General features: G+C 41.1%; 1 protein-coding gene across 5 annotated transcripts in view; it reads right to left on the bottom strand.

Moving 5' to 3' along the window:
• MTUS1 (microtubule associated scaffold protein 1) overlaps window positions 1–22,805 on the bottom strand; it is a 199,851-nt gene that overhangs the window by 31,756 nt on the left and 145,290 nt on the right. For 4 of the 5 annotated variants that reach the window (XM_032798203.2, XM_032798200.2, XM_075066429.1 and 1 more), the window contains one exon: window positions 2,231–2,297. In XM_032798203.2, coding sequence (XP_032654094.1) covers window positions 2,231–2,297 — 67 coding nt within the window. Of the gene's footprint in view, window positions 1–2,230; window positions 2,298–3,358; window positions 3,534–22,805 lie in introns of those variants that run through there. The other variant, XM_032798202.2, reaches the window with a different exon arrangement.

Genomic DNA, 22,805 nt, shown 5'->3' with positions numbered 1-22,805 from the left:
CCGGCGGCATTTCAGCGGATGCTCGACCGCCACCACGGTCCTTCGTCTGGCGCCTGCCAGACAAAAAGGTTGGGGACCACTGATCTAGACCATCCCTGACAGGTAAAGATTGTCTGACCAGTTCTTTAAAGCCTCCAATGATGGAGATTCTTCCACCTTAGGGAGGTTATGGAAACATATTTCCATACTAAGCAATAGGAAGGCTAAAGACACACGTTGACAATTCTAAATTGTGAGAACCTCTTAAAGTCTGCCATTTTATATTACATTTCATGCAAAAGATGAAAAAGGAAATTTGAAGTTAAAATTTCTAGCATTTATTGGCCAAGATTCCACAGACCTTATACTCAATTCAAAGGAATCTCTCTGTCTACCACATCTGATCAATTTCAAAATCTCAGGGAAAATTTTAGGCTTCAATGCTTAGAGCCATATTAATTATGGAGAAAATCAGAGCAAAAAGGGGGAAATGGGGGACACAGAGCCCCTCCCATCTAATTAACACAGCCACAGCATCAAGCTCCTTTGCAAATGCCAATAGATCAAACTGATTGATGCATCCATTAACATCTTTGAGCATAACAATATTCCTGCTCATCCTCTCAGATGACACTCCCAGATAGAAAGAGGTATGGGGGGCATGCACTGGTGAAGACAAAATGAGGAATGGGGACATGCACACACACCTTGGCATGGAGAGAATAGGGCACCCTGACGTGGAGGCCCCCAGAACCTCTAGCATGAGGGAAAGGGTGGGGAAATTTCAGGAAGTTTCCAAAAGAGGGGGACAAGGAGATGGCACACAGGGTCTTAAGGAATACATGGAACCCATGATGTGTGCAGTAAATTTGGCAGACAAACTATGAAGTATGCAACCCCAGTGTACTCTACTCTATTGTACCTAGCTGATGAAGCTGTGTGAAGGGTACCCTAAGGGCAGGTCTACACTTAACACTACACCCAGGCAGCTGTGCTGCTGAAGTGCTTTAGTGAAGATGTTCCAAGAGCACTCTCCTGTCATCTTAGTTAATCCACCTGCTGCCAACGTAGCACTGTCTACTGGCAGTTAGGTCGGTATAAAACTATGTTGCTCGTGGGTGGGGATTATTCATTATTAAGCCCTGATCTACACTACAGAATTTCTTCGGTATAATAAATAAAAGTAAAGGGCACTAAAGAAAGAATTTGCTCAAGTTGTGTACAACACCAAAGAGACACTGTTGCCGAAAGCTTAATTACATTTTTTGAAACTGTAAGTTAGATATAAGCAGTTGTGACAGATGGGAAAGCCATTTCCTGACAGTTAATGGTTGGAGAGAGTCAAGGGCCCAAGGAAAGCTAAGCTCTTAACTCAGTTGGTAGCTGCCAACAAATGCCTATCCTATCAGTCACTACTGGAAAATAAGCCTTCAATAATGCTGTTGCTGCAAATAAGGAGAGCTATACACACTTAACTTTGACAGACCATTTACAACTTTCGGGTCCTATTTTCACATTACTTTCTAACTTTTCAATAATGACGATGTATCTGAAACTGACACAGAGGTGATTTGTGTTTTCAGAATGCTATGATCGTAGGTTATGACAATAAAAATGTGCTGATACTGTATAAGCATTAGATCCATTTGCAAAATACCACTAAGATCAAGGCAAAACAAACTGACATCACCATTAAACACAGTTAAATGCAACTTCAAAGTTGGCAAAACTATCCTTTGCACATTACAGTTCATTTTCAATATTCTAGCTGTCCACGAAGATGAGATCTCAAGCATTTAATCTCGTGAGATTTATGGCATTTCCTTCTAGTAATTTTACACTCATTTGCCCACAAGCCAGTAAGATTAAAAAATAGATTTATATGACATTTTAGTCTTAATGGACTTTTGCTAGAAAGTATCTTTAGAAACCATTTACAAATAATTTAGGTATCAAACAGGAATATGAATACTGTAAAACATCCCCCCCTCTTTGGAAAGCGAATGTTTTGGTCATCAGATACATGCTTCCTGAGGAGGCCCTGCAGGCTTAGTCAGATCAGCGCCAGGAATTCAGTGAACCCAGGGTCATGCTGTCAAGACTCCAGAGTAATGCAGCTTTTAAGCATTTGAACAGAATTCAGCCAGGGAATTAATGACTTCTGTAACAATACCATGACATCTGTCTTTACAAAACAACTCTTGCCGCACTGCCTCCCCTCCCCCCTAAAATTGGGAAAATAACTTCTTACCCAGCTCTCCTCTAAGGTTGAGGAATTCTTGAGATAGCTCTTTATGCTGTTTTAGTGCTTCCTCCCTCTGTAAAAAAAAAAAAAAAAAAAAAAAAAAAAAAAAAACAGGAAAGAAAGAAAACCCCACATTTGGTTACTAGTGTTTTGAATAGAGCACCTTCTAATAATTAACTCACATTATCTGTAGGAAAACAAGGCAAAAGTGAGAAGCCAAGAAATGAATCATTTAGGGTAACAGCTTTGTTGTTACAAACACACAGATGTTCCTTAGTCGTTATGGAAGTTATTCTTTAAACAGCCTCCCTAGTTTTCCCAAGTTAACAATCCAATTAAATCTTAGTTTGCAGCAATTAGATGATAGTATTTAGGATTTTTTTCCCCCCTCATGCGTGTAACTGTATATTGATCCACAAAGTTTCAACTAATGCATGCATAGGACATATGATGCATGCCTCTTTCAAACACAAACTTAAATATTTATACTATGATCTAGTCATCATATGTACTTTGTGCTGAATGTAAACAAAGCTAAACTTTGCTAGAGGCTCAATCTTCTATGAAGGAAAGGTAAAATCCACTTTTAAACTATCGCCATTTTTTCATTAATAGATTTTATATATTCAGTGACTGCTAAAATACTCAGATTTAACTTCTAGGTTTAAAAAAACAGAATAGAAAGAAAATATAAAAATATAGAAGTAGTGCTGGCATTCAGGAAGACTAACTAGAGCTTTTTAAAGCAAGAATCAGCTAGTTATTCAACTTAAAAGCCAGGAAAAAAAAAATACTACTTCTTTTGCTCCTTATATTCTGCTCACAACCGAAAGACAGCCAAAAAACCTGAAACTAGCTGCTGCATAGAACACAGTCTAAGAATCAGATTCAAGGAGGACAACCCACAGCATAACTACATTAAAGGTATTTCACAGCTCAATGTTCACTTCATGAACAGAATCCTCCAGACGCAACCACTGCTGTGGACAGCATAATGTTGCAGAGATCATAAGATTCAGGCTTTCCCGTCAGGAATTGCTTGCGGCTGGAGCATGTCACCTTCCCTGCAGTCAGCCACTGCCGAAATTCCCTGACATTCTTCCAGAAAAGCACTATAAAACAAATACTAATTACCCTTGTTGCAGCACATTGAGAATAGAGGCACATTTTGCTGCTAGAGCAGCCCATTTTCCAGCTTCTGTCTCTCCACTTTCCCCCCTGCACATGTAACAGGGATACAGGTGGTACTGGCAACACCACAAACCAAACTGGTCTAGCTAGATATAAGACACTACTAGGAAGGGCTCCATTGGACCTTGCTTCAGCCTTACTTCAAGCTTTGCAGGTTACCGTACTTCTTGTACTGCGCTCTCCCACCAGAGGCAGATATTGCAGCTTCTGCACTTGGCACAGGCAGCCAGTGATTACTTAAAGCCACAGCCCTTCATTTATGTAAAAATGAGAAGCAGGCATTAGACTGATCGATTGCCACTTACTCAAATATCAGCTGGTACAGTAAAGGAAAATCTGACCTTCTCCATGGATAATGGGGTGTATTTTTAGCTTTCTGAACTAGATATACCAGGCCTTCACTTAAATTTGTATACACAAAAATAACTGACCTGAGACCTGAACTGGATAGAAAAACAAAATTATGCACCAGTGAGAATGCAATGTAAACTCTAAGTTTAACATGATGAGTACCCAAACTTGCATTTCTAATAAACCCATCACTTGCAAAAAGCCTCACTGTGAACATTGTCTCCTTTGCTCTCACTTGTACTATATTAGAAACATAATACAGTTGTACAAAACCATTCAGATTTTTTTTTGGAGTAGCAACTACACAAACATCTATGGTAGTTAAATTCAAACATTAACATTGCCATGCTTAGAGCCAGGGATGGAGAAGTGCTCACAGAAAACCCCACCTCTAGAATACATTTCTCTCCTATTTATTCCTACTGCAATTTAGTTTAGGACTCTTGATAAGAAACCCACTTGTCAGATTACTTAATTAGAGGAGGATAAAGGAGGTGGCAAATATTCCTTCCAAATCTCAATTCCTTCACTCACTGAAGAGTGAGTGAAACTATGGCCTGGTGTGTGTGGGGGGCTCGATGTAAGATATGCAACTTCACCTACGGAAATAGCGTAGCTGAAGTCGACGTATCTTTTTTCGATTTGCCTCCGGTCCTCATGTCGCAGGATTGACGGCTGCGACTCCCCCGTTGATTCCGCTACCGCCACTCGCCCTGGTGGAGTTCCGGGGTCGACAGGAGTGCATTTGGGGAATCAATATATTGTGTCTAGACGAGATGCGATATATCGATCCCCGATAGACTGATCGCTACCTGCCAATTCGGCGGGCAGTCTGGACGTACCCTATGAGACATTGCTCTTAAAGACAATTAAAGCCCAAAAGAGTTAGATGTAGCCATTAGTTAGGTAGCCATTCATTTAGCATTAAGTGCAACTTTCATCCATCTCCTACTTTGATCACACAGCTGTAATGCCTAGTTTGCTCATGAGTAAATAGTGAGTGTTTTTCCAAAAATTGTCAACTCATATGGTGTAACATTTGGACTTTTCAAGCAAGTCCTTCACTGACTGTGCTTCATATAAAGACCTACCTACACATTCTCTTCAGATTCGTTTGCCTAAATTATAACAATACCAAAAGAAAAAAGATTTAGCATATGAAGGTTAGAAGTTTGCTTAACACATCCTCTTTTGATACAAATGGAAAATAAAGTGAGGTTATTACATTGAGCCTAGAGAGACAGGGTAAAAAAGTGTTGCTGAAGAAGTCTGCTCCTGTCTAGTTTAAAATCAAGTGAAGGACACCTATATATGATCCTAAACTATAGGACTGGTCTTAAATTTAGAGAGATTATGTACTGAGCAGACCGGCACACCATATGTATATGAATATGACCTATTTTAAAGGCGGAAAAGGGTGCAATGCTGTCATTTTAGCTCAGTCAAGTTAGCTTAATTCAATTAATTGAAGACTCCTCTTAATGCTGGTTAAGACTCATGCTAACATATTCAAAGGCTTGTTAGATGACTGTTGTAGCCTCATATTAAGCATTAGGAGGAGTTTTCTAACTTGTGTGAACAACAGGATTGAAAACTACACTTTCTCCTGATCAAGACAAAACCACAGCCATAAGTTGCTCTTTAGGGTATTAGAATTTCATACTTGTTCAATGGAATTTACCAGGATGCAGTTTTTCCTCAAATGAAGAGTGTGAGGAAAGGATGAGTCATAGCACTAACATCAGTGCCCACTACAGATCTGACAATGAAATAGTGAATACTGCAGAGTTTTTATTATCTAAATAGATCTCACTGTAGTGCTGTGTACATAGTTAAGTACTATTTACTATCAGTTATTGAACTATGCAAACTAAGACTTAGTCTACCTTGTATTTTGTTTTCCCTTTTCTGTTTAATTATTTTGAGGCAGTTTTCCATAGCCACTTTCAGGATCCTTGTTCTCTACTAAATTAAATTTACACTTGCATATATTTGTTCATTGATTTGTTTTATCCCTGAGTGTTTGTTTTTCCTCCTCCCTGCCTCCAATGTTACAAACTTCTCATTTGTAAAACTTCACTCCAATTCTTAGTTAATCCTCTTTAACTCTGCTTGTGTGACTACCCAATTCTTCTTTCCGGCTACTCTCTCCACCAATGTTTTTCCTTTTTACCTCCATAGGTCTCCAAGCTCTCTTGGGCCTTTTCTTGGTGTTACTTCCCTTTCTTCTCCCTTACCGGTGCTATTTGACTCCTCATCTCCAACCTGGCAGTTTTTTCTTTCCCCAGCTTCCCAAAGAGACTTAAAATGCTGTATTGGTACATCTGCACTGATGCAGCTGTGCTGCTTTAGCACTTTAATAAAGATGCTCTAAACTGAGGGGAGAGAGCTCTCCAATCAGCATATTAATCCATCTGCCCCAGAGGTGGTAGTCATGTCGGCGGGAGAAACTCCCGCCAACATAGCACTGTCTACTCCGGGGGTTAGGTCGGTATAACTGTGTTGTTCAGGGGTGTGATTTTTCACACCCAAGCGACAGTTATACCAATATAGGTCTATAGTGTAAACCAGACTTGAGTCCAGCCAGCTCCAAATACTTCTAATCAATGCTTTGCACCCTTTGCCTTTACATTATGTAAGATGATGTCTACACTGCAGAGCTGTGCTGGCATAGCCTCTTAGTGTAGACACAGCATAAACCAACAGGAGTTTTCCCTGTTTGGTGTAGGAACATCACCTCTCTGAGACCTGGTCTACACTCAGGGTTGCCAACTCTGACTGAAGCTATTCTGGGAGATTATTTTTTTTTCTTCCAACATGATGTAATATCCTTTTTTAAAATGACCTATACAAATCCCCCAGATTGCTTTCAGTAGTCACTGGGAGAATGATGCCAATTCCCAGAGACACCAGGTCAATCCTGGAGGGTTAGCAACCCTCTCTACACTAGGAAATTAGGTTGGTACAGATGTGTCACTCAGTGGTGTGAAAAATCCACACCCTGAGTGATGTAGTTAAACTAACTTAACCCTGGGGTGAGACAGTGCTAGGTCAACAGGAAAATTCTCGTCAACCTAGCTACCACCTCTCAGGGAGGTAGAGTACCAATGCCAAAGGGAGAACCCCTCCAGTTGGTGTAGACAGTGTCTTCACTAAAGTGCTTCAGTGATGCAGCTGCACCACCATAGTGGTTTATGTGTAGACTTACTCTAAATGATGTTAGCTATGCCAACAAAAGTACTCTTCTGTCAGCAAAGCTACTCGACACTTAACATTTTTACTGGCATAGCTATGTCAGCCAGGGATAGGATTTTTTCACACTTCAACCAACATAGCTATGCCAATATAAATTTTAAGTATAGACAAGGCCTGAGAATCAGTATTGGTCACAGGGAGAAGCAATTCCTGGATGGTTAGAGGCAGGAAACTCGTGAGACCTGTGTGCCATCTGAAAGGTGAGCAGAGCCTAAGTATACTTCTTGCAATGCCACAATGCCACTACAGCAATGCCACAGGAAAAGCACCCAGCCAACCAAGACTCTGTCTTCCCTCCAAGTTCCATGGGACTGATGGTGCTGAATGAAAGGAAATGAAATGGTGCTGAATGAAAGGAAATGAAAATGAAAGCACTTCTAAGTCAGCCATATGGGTAAGCAGCATTCTCCTTTGCTAAGTGTTTTGGGGCAGGCTAGCCCAGGCCTGCTCGCCTCCTAGAATGCCAGGTCCTCACAAAGGGCATTCTGTGTACCCACAGAACTCCAGGGCCCTAATCTGCCCAGCGTATGCTGGCTCTGGTTAGATATGTTAGATTTTCAAAAGCACCTAATTGAGCTAGGAACCTAATTCTCATTGATTTTGAGCACAATCTACTTGGGTACAAATCCACCCTGTACTGTCCACTTGCTAAAAGCCAGCACTGGGTTTATCATTCAAACAGTGCCTAGCATAATGGTAAATTTGGGCTTTACCAGTTACCAACACATCCAAATTCAAGTAGCCTGTTTAAAATTCACTGCTGCCGACATTAGCTGAATTGCTACGTCAGTTACACTGAAGACAATTAGATTTTCCCAGAGACAGATTTATGGAAAATGAAAATTTTGAGAGCACAAGAGCAGAAAATTAAGTAGTACTACAGCCATGGTTGTTGAACTCTACCAAAACCTCTTCATACATTTATCATCACTAGACCCCCTGTAAAAAAGAATAGACTTTTTTTTTTAAGTCTGTATATAAACTAAAAACAGACAGACAATTTAAATCAGATAATTGTCAAAGAGTTTTTCTGGTTCTTTAAAGAATTTCCTTGTTAGTTACAAAACCTTCAAGGAAAACAGACACTAAACCTTTGTCTCCAGATATAGAAAAATAAGGGCTCCTTCTAGTTTTTCCAGGCTTTTATAAAATCTGAATGCAATACTTAAAATGCAAGCATATTAGGTAGATACATTAAACAATAACTAGACTTACCACTTCTGTCATATAGCTTCGTATTAAACGCAATAGCTAGGTGCTGAGGCAACTGTAGTCCTAAACATATGTGGAGTTCTACAAAAATAAAACCAAACTTGCAAGACTTGAAACTGAAATGTGAAATGAAGATGTGATGAAGTTTGAGTGGCCCAATCAAAACTATCATAGGCATTTCATTTCAAGTTTTATGCAGTGTGACATTGTAGTACTTCAGGGTGGAGTGTCAAAGTAGAAATAAATACATGCTTTGCAAGATTTTAATTTAAAATATGATTAAAAATTAATGCAGAAGCTTTAAAAGTCATCTACAAAGAGAAATTAGTTTAGATTTGTTCATTTTTCCAGCTGTTTGGTATTAATGAAAGATCTATGTTTAAGCAAGGATCATCCCACTAAAAACTTCATGGAACACTCAAGAAGTAGTCATTCTAAATTTGTGACATCAGTTATCTCAATGGCAACAGGTAGGTTGTAAGCACAATTATGACCTCATTGCCGGATGAAGTAGGAAGGCTGAATAACTAGTGTCTGGCCTTTTTTCAAACTGATCTGTTTTAATGGCACAAAAATACATAGAAAGTTTGTCCAAATCAACTTTTTTCTTATAATTTTGAAGGTTGTGTGGGGATGTGAAGGGATTAGGGACTATACCAGAGTAAATCCTAGTCCCAACTATAGAATGAACAAAGTTTATATAGTTCTATACCTAGTGTGTCTTGCAGCTCTTGAAACTAAAATGTAAATCCTGTTTTGCTTTGTGGCATTCCTTGATGTGTGTAAAACTGTAATTCCCTCAACTAGCTCTTACAGTTAAAGACTGTATGACAGATGTGGTAAATCTGGCTTTAGTTAGGCATACCTGCCCAATAAGCTATCACTCTAAGTCTGGTACTAGTTACAAGTGCCGTGTAGTATAAACTCTAAACAAATTTTATTTCCTCCTCTGGAAACAAAATCCATTGGAATTGTATTTAAACTGCTAAATGGAAAGTTTCCAAGAATCAGCAATGGAAAAGTTACATTTATATATTGAAATGTCTGGGTTTTTTTTAATACTCATTTTATGTACATGTGTGGTGCTATCCATTTTACATGCACCTTTGGCCACCTCACCCACACTCTGCTCACAAATTCATCTCCACTGGGACTGCCTGTAACATTCCAAACATCTGAGCAGCTTCAGACAGCTGCCATTTAAAAAAAAAAAAAAAACAAAAAAACACCAGCTGCCCACACCATGAAAGAGATGGAGTTTTCCAAATTTCCCTCAGAATCACACTAGTTTGAGGCCTATACTTATAATAGTCTGTACTGCCTGTGACCCGGGAACTTCTTGGTCAACACTGGCAAAGGGCATCAGGGGTGCACAGGGTTTTATAGGGATCTCCTGAGTCAGATACATGCATCATAGTTCACCAAAAGGTGATGAACGAGGTCTCCACCAAGAACTGTAGCCCGCTGGCTATCATGATCATTGCTAAATGTTAGTAAGGATAATATTTAAGAAGTTATACCTTGATGCAGAAAATTATGTTCTTAAGGCCTTAAAGGTAAGGCAGGTCACCAGGAGTAACATGTCTCAGATATGTTCCTTTCAGACATGAAGTAACTGATGCTTATCTGCCTGTCTGGTCTTATGGGCATTGTATGCCTCTCAACATATGCCTATTTGCATACTGAGCCATAGGCAGGGGTGGGGGGGAAGGAGAGACTGGAAAATCTAGGGGAGAGGAAATTTACAGGACAAAAAGAGCAAGGAGTAGCCTCTTCCTGACTAAGGACAAAGGATTCTTAGGGGATATCTAGGGGTACAAGAAAGCACAAAGGATCCCTCACCAAAGAGGCAAGCTAACAACCTCCTTTCATAAGACAAACATGCTAACAGCCAGCCTGGCTATAAAACAGAATACATGAGTATCTTATTAATAAAGCCTAGGTTCTAGCATGCATGTTATGAATGTGTACCCCCCACACCCTATTTTCACTACTTCTACTTGCTATTATTTGAATCTCTGTGGTTGATTAAATAAACACAGCACACACCACTTAGATCTGAAACTAAGTGAAGCAGTGATCTGACATGAAACAGGTAAGCTGGGGGGGTACTCTTTCTTTGGAAGCAGTGGAACTAAATACTGAGAGCATCCAGCGGAACAGGGAGATGCTTGGAGGGCTTGAGCTGTTCCTGATGCTAACCAGTACAGAGACAGTAGGGCCTGCAAGGCCTAGAGGGGAATGTGTGTGTTGTCTGTGGCTACTGGAGTTAGGGAGCTGATGCCCGGTGGGCACAGACAAGATTTCCTCACGCTAAGGTTAGGTGGTAATGAGGTGGCTCATAACACTGGGTACCTCTGGGAAGCGTGTCACTGTTACAGGTTTAAAGTTTAATATTGCAACCAGGGCTGGACATGGGAGTTTCAGACCACTTGGTATCTTCTCTTTCAATATTCCAGTGGAAACTCTTCTAGCCCTAGAAGGTCCTGTTGAGTCAAGAGAATATAGGTAAAGAAAAGCTGGCTGGAGGTCATATTTAGACATTTCTAAAGTTACGAGTTTGCTCGTGGTAGCCTGCACAGATAAGCTCATGGTACTGAGGGATCCTGCCTTGAAAAGCAGACATGAAAAAACAGTACCAATAAAACTGTTAAAATTCTAAATATTTCTAATATACTTGTATAAACCATGATGTGAATACATGGAGTAGTATAAGGGTTTTATTGACACTTGTTTGGGATGATCTGTATAACACACTGCTTCCCACTTTGAAGCAACAAGGCCATCTCAAATAGGCACCAATACTTTATACTAATGTGGTCCATATTAATGTTGAATGAAATGATATACACAATATACATATTTCATTCTGTAGTTTTGAGATGCTGGTTGCATCTTGCTAGAAACAGGCATCACAATATTTATATACAACTGTATTTATCAAATTAAATACCCTTCCTAAAAAGGGTATTAACTGTATGATTAACAAATCAGGTCTTCAGACTTCCCCTGTCTTCTCTCAGGGGATTTCAAAAAAATTTTCTTCAGCACTCAATGCTCATAATATCCTGACCATTAAATGTAAACAAAGTTAACTACAAAAACAGAAGTGTCTAGAAGGGCATAAACATCAATATATCAGGACCTTTCAACTGCTGTAGCTTTTATCTATCACTTCTTGCTCTATTAAATACAATTTGGAATGTAAAATCCTATGGGTATGGATCTACCAGTTTATTTTTAAGTATCACACACACCTACATTACTCCATAGATAGCATCGAGTAGCAGTTCCCAAATTATGGTCCATGATCTCTGGTGGTCCACAGAGTACTTGCTGGTTACATGGTGCTTCTTTTCTGCTGCTAAACTGCACTTGAAGACATCTAAAAACCCACAAAGTTCTTTCCCAATGTAAGCAATGGCTGTAGTTGCCACAGGGATGTTTTACAATGTGGATGGGATATGAAGTGATCTCTGAAAATCGAAGGTGGGTAAGTCACAAGATACTATTATGATGTAGTCAGCTATGATGAAATTTGATGATCCTTGGCCTGTGGGATAAAGGTAACTGTCATACACAGACAGCATGGTCCAGTGGAGAGGATACTGGCCTATAAAAGACAAGAGAAGTGGGTATTTATGGCTAAATTTGTGTGATCAACTCTGTCCACCCTTTTCTGATTTAGTTTCCCTATCAGCAATGGATGTTCTTTGAGATACAATGTCCATGTACAGAGTCCACAGTTGCTAAGTGCACATCCAGCGTGCACCCATCAGAATGTCCTAGTCAGCCGTATTCCTCACTGCAGTTTATGACCCCCTCCCTTCCTTATGGGAGGGTACAAAGGGCAGAAACACCCTGCCACACCCAGTTCCTTCTCCACCACAAAGGCTCATGACATCTAGACTCTGAAGCAGCAAGGGTGGCATGTGGAATATGTATATGGACTTACCATCTCAAAGAACATTCACTACTGTACAGGTAGCCAACCTCTTTTTCTTCAAGTGCTAGTCAGTGTGCATATTCCACAGCTGGTGACTCCCCAGCTGTGACCCTCACTCGTGGCAGGGGTATTGGGAGTTTCTGTGATTGTAGTACTAATCTCCCAAAACCTGCCGTACCCCTGGCTGCTTGCACCACTGTGTAGTGCTTAGAAAATGCATATACTTGACAGCCAGGTTTTCACTTTGCAAGCATCTCGGCTACTCAGTCTTGCTAGGGAGACCACAGAGATGGACTGTAGCAGGGCCGCCCAGTGGGGCAATTTGACCCAGGCCCTGCAAGGGCCCCAACAAGAGTTTTATGGGGGCCCTGGAGCAGCCCAGAAAACTCTCGCAGGGCCCAGGCCCCCGGAGCTTCTTCCACTCCGGGGCATCGGCGGCAATTCAGCAGCCAGGGGGGTCCTTCTGCTCTGGGACCTGCCACCGAAGTGCCCCGAAGACCCACAGCGGGGGTCCTTCCGTCACTTCAGCAGCAGGTATCAGGGTGGGTCTTCAGTGGCAATGTAGCGGCAGGGGGTTCTTCTGCCCCAGGACCCGCCGCTGAAGTGCTGGGTCTTCAGCGGCAATTCGGCGGCGAAGACCCCAGGCCCCCTGAATCCTCTGGGCGGCTCTGGACAAGTCTAGTGGACTGGGCCTGAATCTTGTTGGATGTTTACCTACTTGCTAGCTGATAGTATGTTTGGATGCACTGGGCAATCCAGTTTGATATTCTCTGCGCAGAGTGAACAGGAGTAGCAGATGGGAGTTTTCTGCAAGGGAGTTCTCCAGGTGAAGGAGGAGAGACTACATGACCTGTGGGTGAGTTTGCTGGATGCTTGCTTGCATTCAGTTTGGCATGGTCTGCTTTGGAAGCTATGTACTGCGCCAAGTGACCTGCATGGCTAGGCTGAAAGTTTACTGACAAGAATCTAGCCTATCATTTGATCCTTAATCCCTTTAGGATTGCTTGACAAGCAGGGCAGGGCTAACTGAGGGAGAAAGCTGCCTCTTCAAACCCTCTTAAGCAACCAGAGGAGCTAGCAAATGGGATTTTTTGTGAGGGGATTGAGAGACAGGTACACCTAACATACACACACTAAACTTAGGTTAATCGCCCCTCCCCCCCCAAACAAACAAACAAACAAAAAGAAGCAATAAAACATCCCGCAAAATAAAAATAATGGCTGCAGAAGTCTGGGGACTATCCAGTTTATTGCACTGAATGCAGCATGTATGATTGCCTGCCTTGTGGGCAGGTGGCATATGTGCATATCATAAAAGCAACACATGGCCCTCAGAGACCAAGTACCAAGTCTCTCAGGAGAGAGAGGTACATAGAGGAGACTTTCAGGAACACAGTTAGTTGGGGATTGGTCCTGTTTTGAGCAGGGAGTTGGACCAGATGACCTCCTGAGGTCGCTTCCAACCCTGATATTCTAGGATTCCACCCCCAGTCTGACAGCCTCTGTGTTGTTGAGGAGAATGAAAGTTCCTGGGAAAGATCATCAAACTGGAGCAGACATAAAGATGCCAAAGCTGGGACCTCCTTCCAGATGATGTCATGGTTTCCTCTCACACCAAGGATACCCCTCTCCAGGGAAGGGGACCCCAGTTATTAGGAAGAGACAGACAATAGTAATGCAGGGATTTGATTATTAGAAATATAGGTAGTTGGGTTTGTGATAACTAGGAGAACTGCATGGTGAATTGACTGCTGGGTGCAAAGGTTGTGGACCTCTTGGGGCACCTAGATAAAAATAGTATCGGGGCTAGCCATGTTAGTCTGTATCCACAAAAACAATGAGGAGTCCAGTGGCACCTTAAAGACTAACATTTATTTGGGCATATGCTTTCATGGGTAAAAAACCCACTTCTTCAGATGCAACCAGATTGCTAGCATGTAAAAATGAAAAAGGTCAGAAGAGTTTATAAAATAAGGGCTAGGGGAAAGCTGACAGGTGCAAAGGAGCATACAGCTCAGACGGACATTCCTTAGGGATTGGTTTATTAAAGGGATTTCTGTATATCCTAGTAAAGAGAAGAGGATAGACGTTGATAAAATACAGGTAGGAACTGAAGAGAAAGTCAAAAGAGTCCCATTCAATTAAAGCACTTCAAAGCGGGCAACTACACATTGACAAATTTTATAAACATTTGTATACAAATTCAAGGAGTTCCTCATAGTAATTCATACTAAGATGGGTGTACCTGAGTGCCTGGTATTAACAGAGGATACAGATATAATAGGCATCACAGAAACCTGGTGGAATGATAAGACAGGTACAAAATGTATAGGAATGTACAATGTATACCAGGCACAAAATGTACAGGAATGACAGAAGTAGGTCATGCTGGTGTGGAAGTGACGATATATGTGAAAGCAAGCATAGGATCAAATACAGTAAAAATCTGAAATGAATCAAACTACTATAGAGCCTTTATGGATAGAAATTCCATGCTTAAAATAATAGCAGCAGCAGTAGGGATATACTACTGACCACCTGAACCAAGATGCTGACAGTGATTGTGAAATGATCAGGGAGATTAGAGAGACCACAAAAACCCCAATAATGGGGGATTTCATCTACACTCAAATGTCACCACAGGATGGGATGCAGAGATAAACACTGTTATTGACTGCTTCTTGGAAGAGCTAGTCCTGGAACCCACACGGGGAGAGGCAATTCTGATTTAGTCCTAAGCAGAGCACAGGGTCTAGTCCAAGAGGTGAATATAGCTGAACCCACTCTGTAATAGCAACCATAATGTAACTATATTTAATATCGTTCTAGGGGAGAAAATACCAAAGAAACCCACCACAGTAGCACTTAACTTCATTTTTGTGTTGTTCCCTTTTTTGAAGAGGTTAATTAAATGGAAACTAAAAGGAATAGTCACAACAGGGAAATGCTGGCAAGCTGCATGGAAGTGTATTAAAAACACCATAAGAGAGACTGAAACTAAACATATACCCCCAAATAAAAAAACAAAAAACAAAAAAACAACAAAAAAACAGTAAGAGTACCAAAAATGCCACCGAGGTTAACTGAGTAAAAGAGGCACTTAGAGACAAAAAGACATCCTTCAAAAATTGCAAATTAAATACTGAGGAAAATAGAAAGGAGCATAAAACTCTGCCAAGTCAAGTGTAAAAGCATAATGAGGCAGGCCAAAGAAGAATTTGAAGAGCAAATAAGCAAAACATGCAAAAAATAAACAGCAAAAAAAGGGTGGTTTTTTTTTTTGTAAAGTACATCACAAGCAAGAAGTCTGCTAAACAATCAGTGGGACCACTAGATGATTGAAGTGCTAACGGAGCACTCAAGGAAGACAAGGCTGCTGCAGAGAAGCTAAATTCATTCTTTGCATCAGTCTTCACTGCAGGATGCAAGGGAGATTCCCACACCTGAACCATTTTTTTCAGGTGACAAATCTGAGGAGCTGCCCTAGATTGAGGTGTCAATAGAGGCAGTTTTAGAACAAATTGATAAATCTTAACAGTAATAAGTCAGCTTCTATATCAGAGGACTGGAGGAGAGCTAATGTGACTTTTTTAAAAAAGGCTTCGGAGGCCATCCTGACAATTACAGGTGGGCAAGCCTACCTTCAATACGAGGCAAATTGGGTAAAACTATGGGAAAGAACAGAATTATTAGATACACAGATGAACACAGTATGTTGGGGAAGAGTCAACACAGCTTTTGTAAGGGAAATCATGCCTCATCAATCTATTAGAAATGCTTTGAGGATGTTAACAAGTACATGGACACGGGTGATCCAGTGGATATACTGTACTTGGGCTTTCTGAAAGTCTTTAACAAGGTCCCTCACCAAAGGCTCTTAAGCAAAACAAGCAGCCATAGGATAAGGAAGGCCAGTCCTCTCATAGATTAATAATGGTTAAAAGATAGGAAACAAAGGATAAGACAAAAAAGGGTCACTTTTCACACTAGAAAGAGATAAACAGCAGGATCCCTCCAAGATTTGTACTGGGACCTGTGCTGTTCAACATGTTCATAATTTATCTGGAAAACGGGGTAACAAGTGAGGCAGAAAAGTTGCAGATGATACTAAATTACTTAAGAGTTAAGTCCAAACCAGACTGTGAAGGGTTACAAATCTCTCTCAAAACTAGGTGACTGGGTAACAAAATGGCAGGTGAAATTCAGTGTTGATAAGTGCAAAATAATGCACACTGGAAAACAATCCCAATGATATGTCCAAAATGATGAGGTTTAAGTTGTCTGTTACTTGCCAAGAAAGATTTTAGAATCATCATGGATAGTTCTCTGAAAACATCCACTCAATATGCAGTTGCAGGCAAAAAAGCTAACAATGTTAGGAATCATCAGGAAAGGGATAGATAATACAGAAAATATAATACCACAATATAAATCCATGGTATGCCTACACCTTGAAAACTGAATGCAGTACGCATCACCTCATCTCAAAAAAAAAAAAAAAAAAAAAAAAGATATTAGAATTGGAAATGGACACAGAAGGTCAACAGTAATTAGTGGTGTGGAACAGCTTCCATATAAGGAGGAGAGGTTAAAAAGACTAGGACTGTTCAATTTAGAAAAGAGGACTAAGGGAACAACTGAGTTAAACTGTCACCAGCAGGCATTTTGTTAATCTGTGGGATGTTGAAGACAGACCAAAGGGCAAACCCCAGTGTCGGCAGTGATTGTCTAATGAACCGCAGGAGCAGCCCATGCACCAGGCGAATCATGATGTGAAAATCACGTCCTTGACATTGAGGGAAATGTACCAGTCTTTCTGGACCAAGGAGGGAACAATGGATGCAAGAGAACCATCTTGAACCTGAGCTTCTTGACACTGATATCTGAGTCCAGTATTGGTTGAACCCTGCCCCCATTTTCTGGGGGATATGAAAGTAATGCAAATAGAAGTCCCTTTCCCTCTGTTAGGAAACAGCCTCAATAGCACCAAGAGTGAGAAAGCACTGCAGTGCTTGTCCAAACAGATTCTCATGGAAAGGGTCCCTGAATAGGGATGAGAATGGGGGACAGTTGAGAGAAGAGAAAAGTACTGAATGGTGTAACTTCTTTGGCTCACCTCCAGCACCCAGTAGTCTTGGGGTGATACTGGACCAGTCCTTTTGGAAGCATGTCAGAGGGTTCCTGAAAGGAGGGGATGATGGTATGCTGTCCTCACATATCACATCAAACTTGCTGCATGGTCAGCACTAATGCAGAATGGTGCTACTGGGAGGTGGATCCTATGGCATGCTTCTTCCTTGAGGCCTGATGGCTCTGGCTGTCTGAAATAGGAGTATGGCTGTTGGTGCCACTGATCAGGCTGGAACCTAAAGAGGTCCGGGCATACATTCTTAATGATTGAGGGTGGCCCTAGAGTCTGAGGGACTTCATCACCTCATCTATTCTTTTGTGAAAGCGAGCAGCCTTCAAATGGCAAGTCTTCATTTGTTGTTTGCAGTTCTCCAGCAATACCTGACAAAATCAGCCAGGAGGAGTGCCACATGGCAATTGCTATTGTCTTATCTGTGGCATTCAGGGCCAACTGTAGTGTGGTTCTAGCTACCCAACGTCCCTTCACAAGAATAATCTGGAATTCATCCCTGCAGTCCTGTCTAGCTTGTCAATCAATTGTTGCAACACATTTGATGTGATCATATTTTGCTAGGACAACCTGACAATTGGAGATCCTCATCTGGAGGGGCTGCAGTAGGCGTATGCCTTTTTGGAGAGCAAGTTGAGGCATTTTGCCTCCTTGTCCTTGGGGGTTGACTTCTCGTGGCCCTAGTGAGTTCTCTCATTAGCTGCTGTCACCACCAGGGACCCCAGCACTGGGTGGGAACAGAACTGTTCATATCCCATCACCGGGACCTGATACTGCCTATCTGCTCATTTTGACATGAGTGCCACAGATGCCAGAGTCTACTAGAGGATCCTTGCAGGTTCCAAACGTCCCTCATTGATCAGGATCACGACATGCCTCAGCACTAATGACTGTAAAACATCTAGGAATTTGTGCAGCACATCTCGTACCTCCTCTGTGAGCAGGCAGAGCATGAGCAGTGCTGGACTTCCTGAGCTCCTGCTGGAACCTGGCCTGGAATATATGTTGCTGGAGCTCAAGCTCCTTCCTGCACGCTGAACTCTGGAGCAGCAGCTCAGTTTTAAAGGGCCACAGCCTGCACTGCCTGTCCACTGACACTGCAGTGCCCCAGAGTCTCTCACTCATCACCCTTTCAGGCAGGGGGCTACACCAGCTGCCTATGCACACCCCGAGCTGGGCAGCCACTTCAAGGTAGGAGGTGAAGATGCTGAAGTTCACAGGCACAGTTGTGAGCCACCGCTCTCAGCAGTCCACCCTGAGGAGCATCCCATAACATCTTGTTCAGAGTTATGAACAACCTCTGTTCCCAAGGGATCCATATCTTGAAGGTTCTACTGTAGGTAGCTAAGCTGTAGTAGAGGTTAATCCAAGAAGAGTTGCTCTGACATATCACAGTGGTAGAGAAGAAACTGGGTGTGACAGTGGCTCCACACTTATACCATTGCAATTGTACATGGAAGGGAGGGGTGCATTCACCACGCTGAAGAATACTAGAAAATTTGAGATGCGCACATTGGATGTGCACTCAGCAGATGGGAAATAAGTATATGGACTGGCACTTAAAAAATACTAGCTTTTCCCTGCAAAGTATGGAGATGTGTGGGTAAAAAGTGTTGAGTTAAATATAAAACCGTTAAAATATTGACAGAAGCACTTACCTTAAGGAGAAATGTGTTACAAAATGTTTCCAAATCACTGATGACTCAGAAAAAAGTAATCTTGAATGCTTATGGATCAATGTCCTAACACAAAGCACAAGATGGGATGTAAGCTGCTACAAGGGTGACTAGATAACAAGAGTGAAAATATCGGGATGGGGCTAAATAGTGTCCTATATAAAACAAAGCTGCTAATATCAGGACATCTGCTACAAACCACCGAATCTCACTAGAGAACACAATGACCACCTCTTTATGCAGCTAGATAGAATGTGTAGGAAAAAAAAACTGTCTCATCATTGGGGTCTTCAATTTGGGTGGCATATGCTGGAGGTCTCATGCAGTCAGTATTAAAACATACTTGGAATTTCTAAACATTAAAGGTGACAATTTCTTAACTCAAAAAACATTGCCGCCTGTGATGAAGTGTCCACCCCACACACAGCCCTGAAGGATTAAGATGGTTAAGTGGGCCAAATTAACTGCCCAGGCTGAACCTGGAGAAGGAGACAGGGATTTAAGTAGAACAAGCTCAGCAGGACAAGAAGTGCTGGAGCCTATAAAAGCCAGGAAGTTGGCAACAGATGGGGCTGCAGGGAAGGAGTCTTTAGTCACTCCCTAGGAGAATGGAGCATGGTTTGGTGAGCCCTGAGATGGGAGGCAGCCAGAGAGGTTGGCATGGCTCAGGGAAAAGCAGCGAGGTATGGGGTAGATCAAACCATGGCTGATGAGAGGGCCCCTGAGTTAAGACCTCGTTTAGAGGATGGGCCCAGTCCACTACCAGCTGATGACGAAGTGGCACCGGTGGGGCAGTAAGCTTAGATATTTTTAAATCACTATATCCAGATAATATGCATTCAAGCATTTTAAAAGAGCTGGCTGAGGAGCTCACTGAAGCATTAATGTTGATTTTCAATAAGTTTTAGAGCACTGGGGAGGTTCCGGAAGACTGGAAGAAAGCTAATGTGCGAATTTTTAAAGAGGGTAAATGGGCTGACCTGAGTAACTATAAGCCTGTCAGCTCGACATTGATCCCTGTCAAGATAATGGAGTTGCTGATATAGGACGCCATTAATAAAGAATTAAAGGACAGTAAAGTAATTACTGCAAATCAGCATGGGTTTAGAGAAAACAGATGATCAAACTAATGTATTTTTTTTTAATAAGATTACAAGTTTGGTTGATAAAGGTAACAGTGCTGATGTAATATAATTAGATTTCTCTAAGGTGTTTGGCTTGGTGCTGCACAATGTCTTGATTAGAAAACTGGAATGAAAATTAACTTGGCACCCATTAAATGCGTTAAGAACTAGCTAACTTTAGGTCTCAAATGTATCTGGGAACAGACAATAGTCATCAAGTGGGGTGTTTCCAGTGAGGCCCTACAAGGACTGGTTTTTGGCCCTCTGTGATTTAATACTTTTAAATCAATGACCTGGAAGAAAGAGTCACTGAAAGTTGGGAGTGTGGTAAATAATGAAGAGGACATGTTACTGATACAGAGCAATGTGTTTTAAGACAGCTAAATGTAAATGTCTACATCTTGGAACAAAGAATGTAAGCCATACTTACAGGAGGAAGGACTCTATCCTGGGAAGCAGTGACTCTGAAAAATATTTGGGGGTCATGGTGGATAATTAGCTGAACATGAGCGCCCAAGGAGATGCCGTGGCCAAAATAGCTAATGCGAAATGGGGAATCTCAAGTAGGAGTAAAGAGGTTATTTTACCTCTACATTTGGTACTGGTGAGACTGCTGTTGGGACACTACCCCCAGAGTATAAGAAGGATGTTGATAAATTGAAGAGAGAGTTCAGAGAAGAGCCATGAGAATGATTAAAGGATTAGAAAACATGCTTGATAGTGATAGACTCAAAGAGCTCAATGTATTTAGCGTAACAAGGAGAAAATTAAAGGGTGACTTGATTACAGTCTAAGTATCTACCTGAGGAACAAATATAATGGGTTCTTTAGCCTAGCAGAAAAAGCATGGCACGATCCAATGGCTGGAGTTTAAGTTAGACAAATTCAGAGAGAAAATAAGGTGTATATTTTTAATGGTGAGGGCAATTAACCATTGGAACAACTTATCTAGGGTTGGGATGGATTCTCCATCTCTGAATTTTTAAATCAATATTGGATTTTTCTACAAGATATGCTCTAGGAATTATTTTGGGGAAGTTCCAACTTCCTATATAACACAGACCATAGACTATATGATTACAATGGTCCCTTCTGGTCTTGAACCTATGAATTTGAGCAAAAAGTTAATTATTTCAATTGAGTGCATCAAATAGAATCTCATTAGTATAGCAAGTACTTAAATGATTTTTTACTGTTGTATAAATGGTGATCTTAATTTTATCATTAAAATGGAAAGCCTGACAAGTGAGTCTTGCTGTCTAATAGTCGTTCCCTACTCCTAAAAATCAAAGGGCAAAAGGCATGTTAAACATTAGGAACTATAGGCAGGTATAATAAATTAAGGTTTTGTTTACTTGCAAATAGTCCTTACAATATAAGCATCCAAATCTGCCAGGAAAAGGTCACTTTAGTCTTCTGCAAATTGAGTATAGCACCTAGCAAACTGCTAGATTGCAACCATCCTATTTTTAACTGTAAAATGCACCCTTAGCGGGTAACAGTTTACAGCATGGAATGCACCATCTTATCCAAGCAGAGGCTCATTTTATCAAGATGAAGCATCACAAATTGGGACCTGTTTTTTCATGAGACTACACCTCTGATTCAGAGGTAAATTTGGCCACGGGCCACATTGTAGAACCCAGTGAATGACATTTTTCTATAATCTGCTCTTAACTCTACCCTAGAAGATAACTATGGAGGTTTATGCATTGCTCCTCCAAAATTTGCATATCAGTATTACATATACTTTGATAGTTTGGGTCAGTTTCTGCTTCCTTACACACCCAAGTAGTACATAAACAAGTAGTCTTATAGAGCAAGGATGGCATAATTTAAGGATGGCATAATTTGACCCTTTATAAATTTAAGTCTCAATATTTGGACAGAAAAGATCAGTTTGGGTCCTAAAAGATTTATGAATAAAAGCAGATGCTTTGATTTGGAACAAAATATGAATTCTAAATGAATGTGGTCCAAAAAGTTTGCCTTGAAATATCAGTTCTCTCACCTTATTTAGGAGGCAAAGTGAGCTGGTGAAATCAGCTGATATTCTACTTTTACAAAGTGCCGTTCACAAAAACACATTCCAAAATGCATTCAAAACACAATAATGAATAACTATGAAGTGCTAACAGGGTGGTATATGAGGGCAACTTAGACTAAGAACACCATTGTGGTGAATCTTCAAAGAGCCCAGAAGCAATGTTTTTTTTGATTCATGCTTTAAGAAAAGGAGTCAGTGACAGGGCCTACTATCTACCCTACTTCAAATACAAAATTGAGGCAGCAAAGTTAACTATGGGACCACTAAAATACTATTGGTGGTTTTGTTTCCAGAACTTTTTTTGGATTCGCCACATTGCTTGGGGCACTAGAAAGTTTTTATACTACAGCAAACAGACTTCTTACAAGACACTCATTATTTGTCTCAGCAGTACCTGTCTTCTGACACAATTTTTAAAGTGTTTTCCAAGGGTGGTACTCATCACCTTCAGTTTCTGTTAATTCCCCCCCCCCCCCCATTTTTAACAGAACACTTCTAATAGGGAATCAATTTTCATTTGCCTTTTGCTTATTAGTAAACAAAAATTCCAGACTTCATGAATACATAGTCTAGGATTTAAATGTCTTCAGATAATATATACTGAAGTCTTTAATGGTTTAATGGCTTTATTTAATACAA

This window comes from Chelonoidis abingdonii, chromosome 5 (genome assembly GCF_003597395.2).
Source record: "Chelonoidis abingdonii isolate Lonesome George chromosome 5, CheloAbing_2.0, whole genome shotgun sequence".
Lineage (NCBI taxonomy): Eukaryota > Metazoa > Chordata > Testudines > Testudinidae > Chelonoidis > Chelonoidis abingdonii.
Note: the sequence above shows the minus strand (reverse complement) of the source record. Positions and strands in the feature narration are given on the sequence as shown.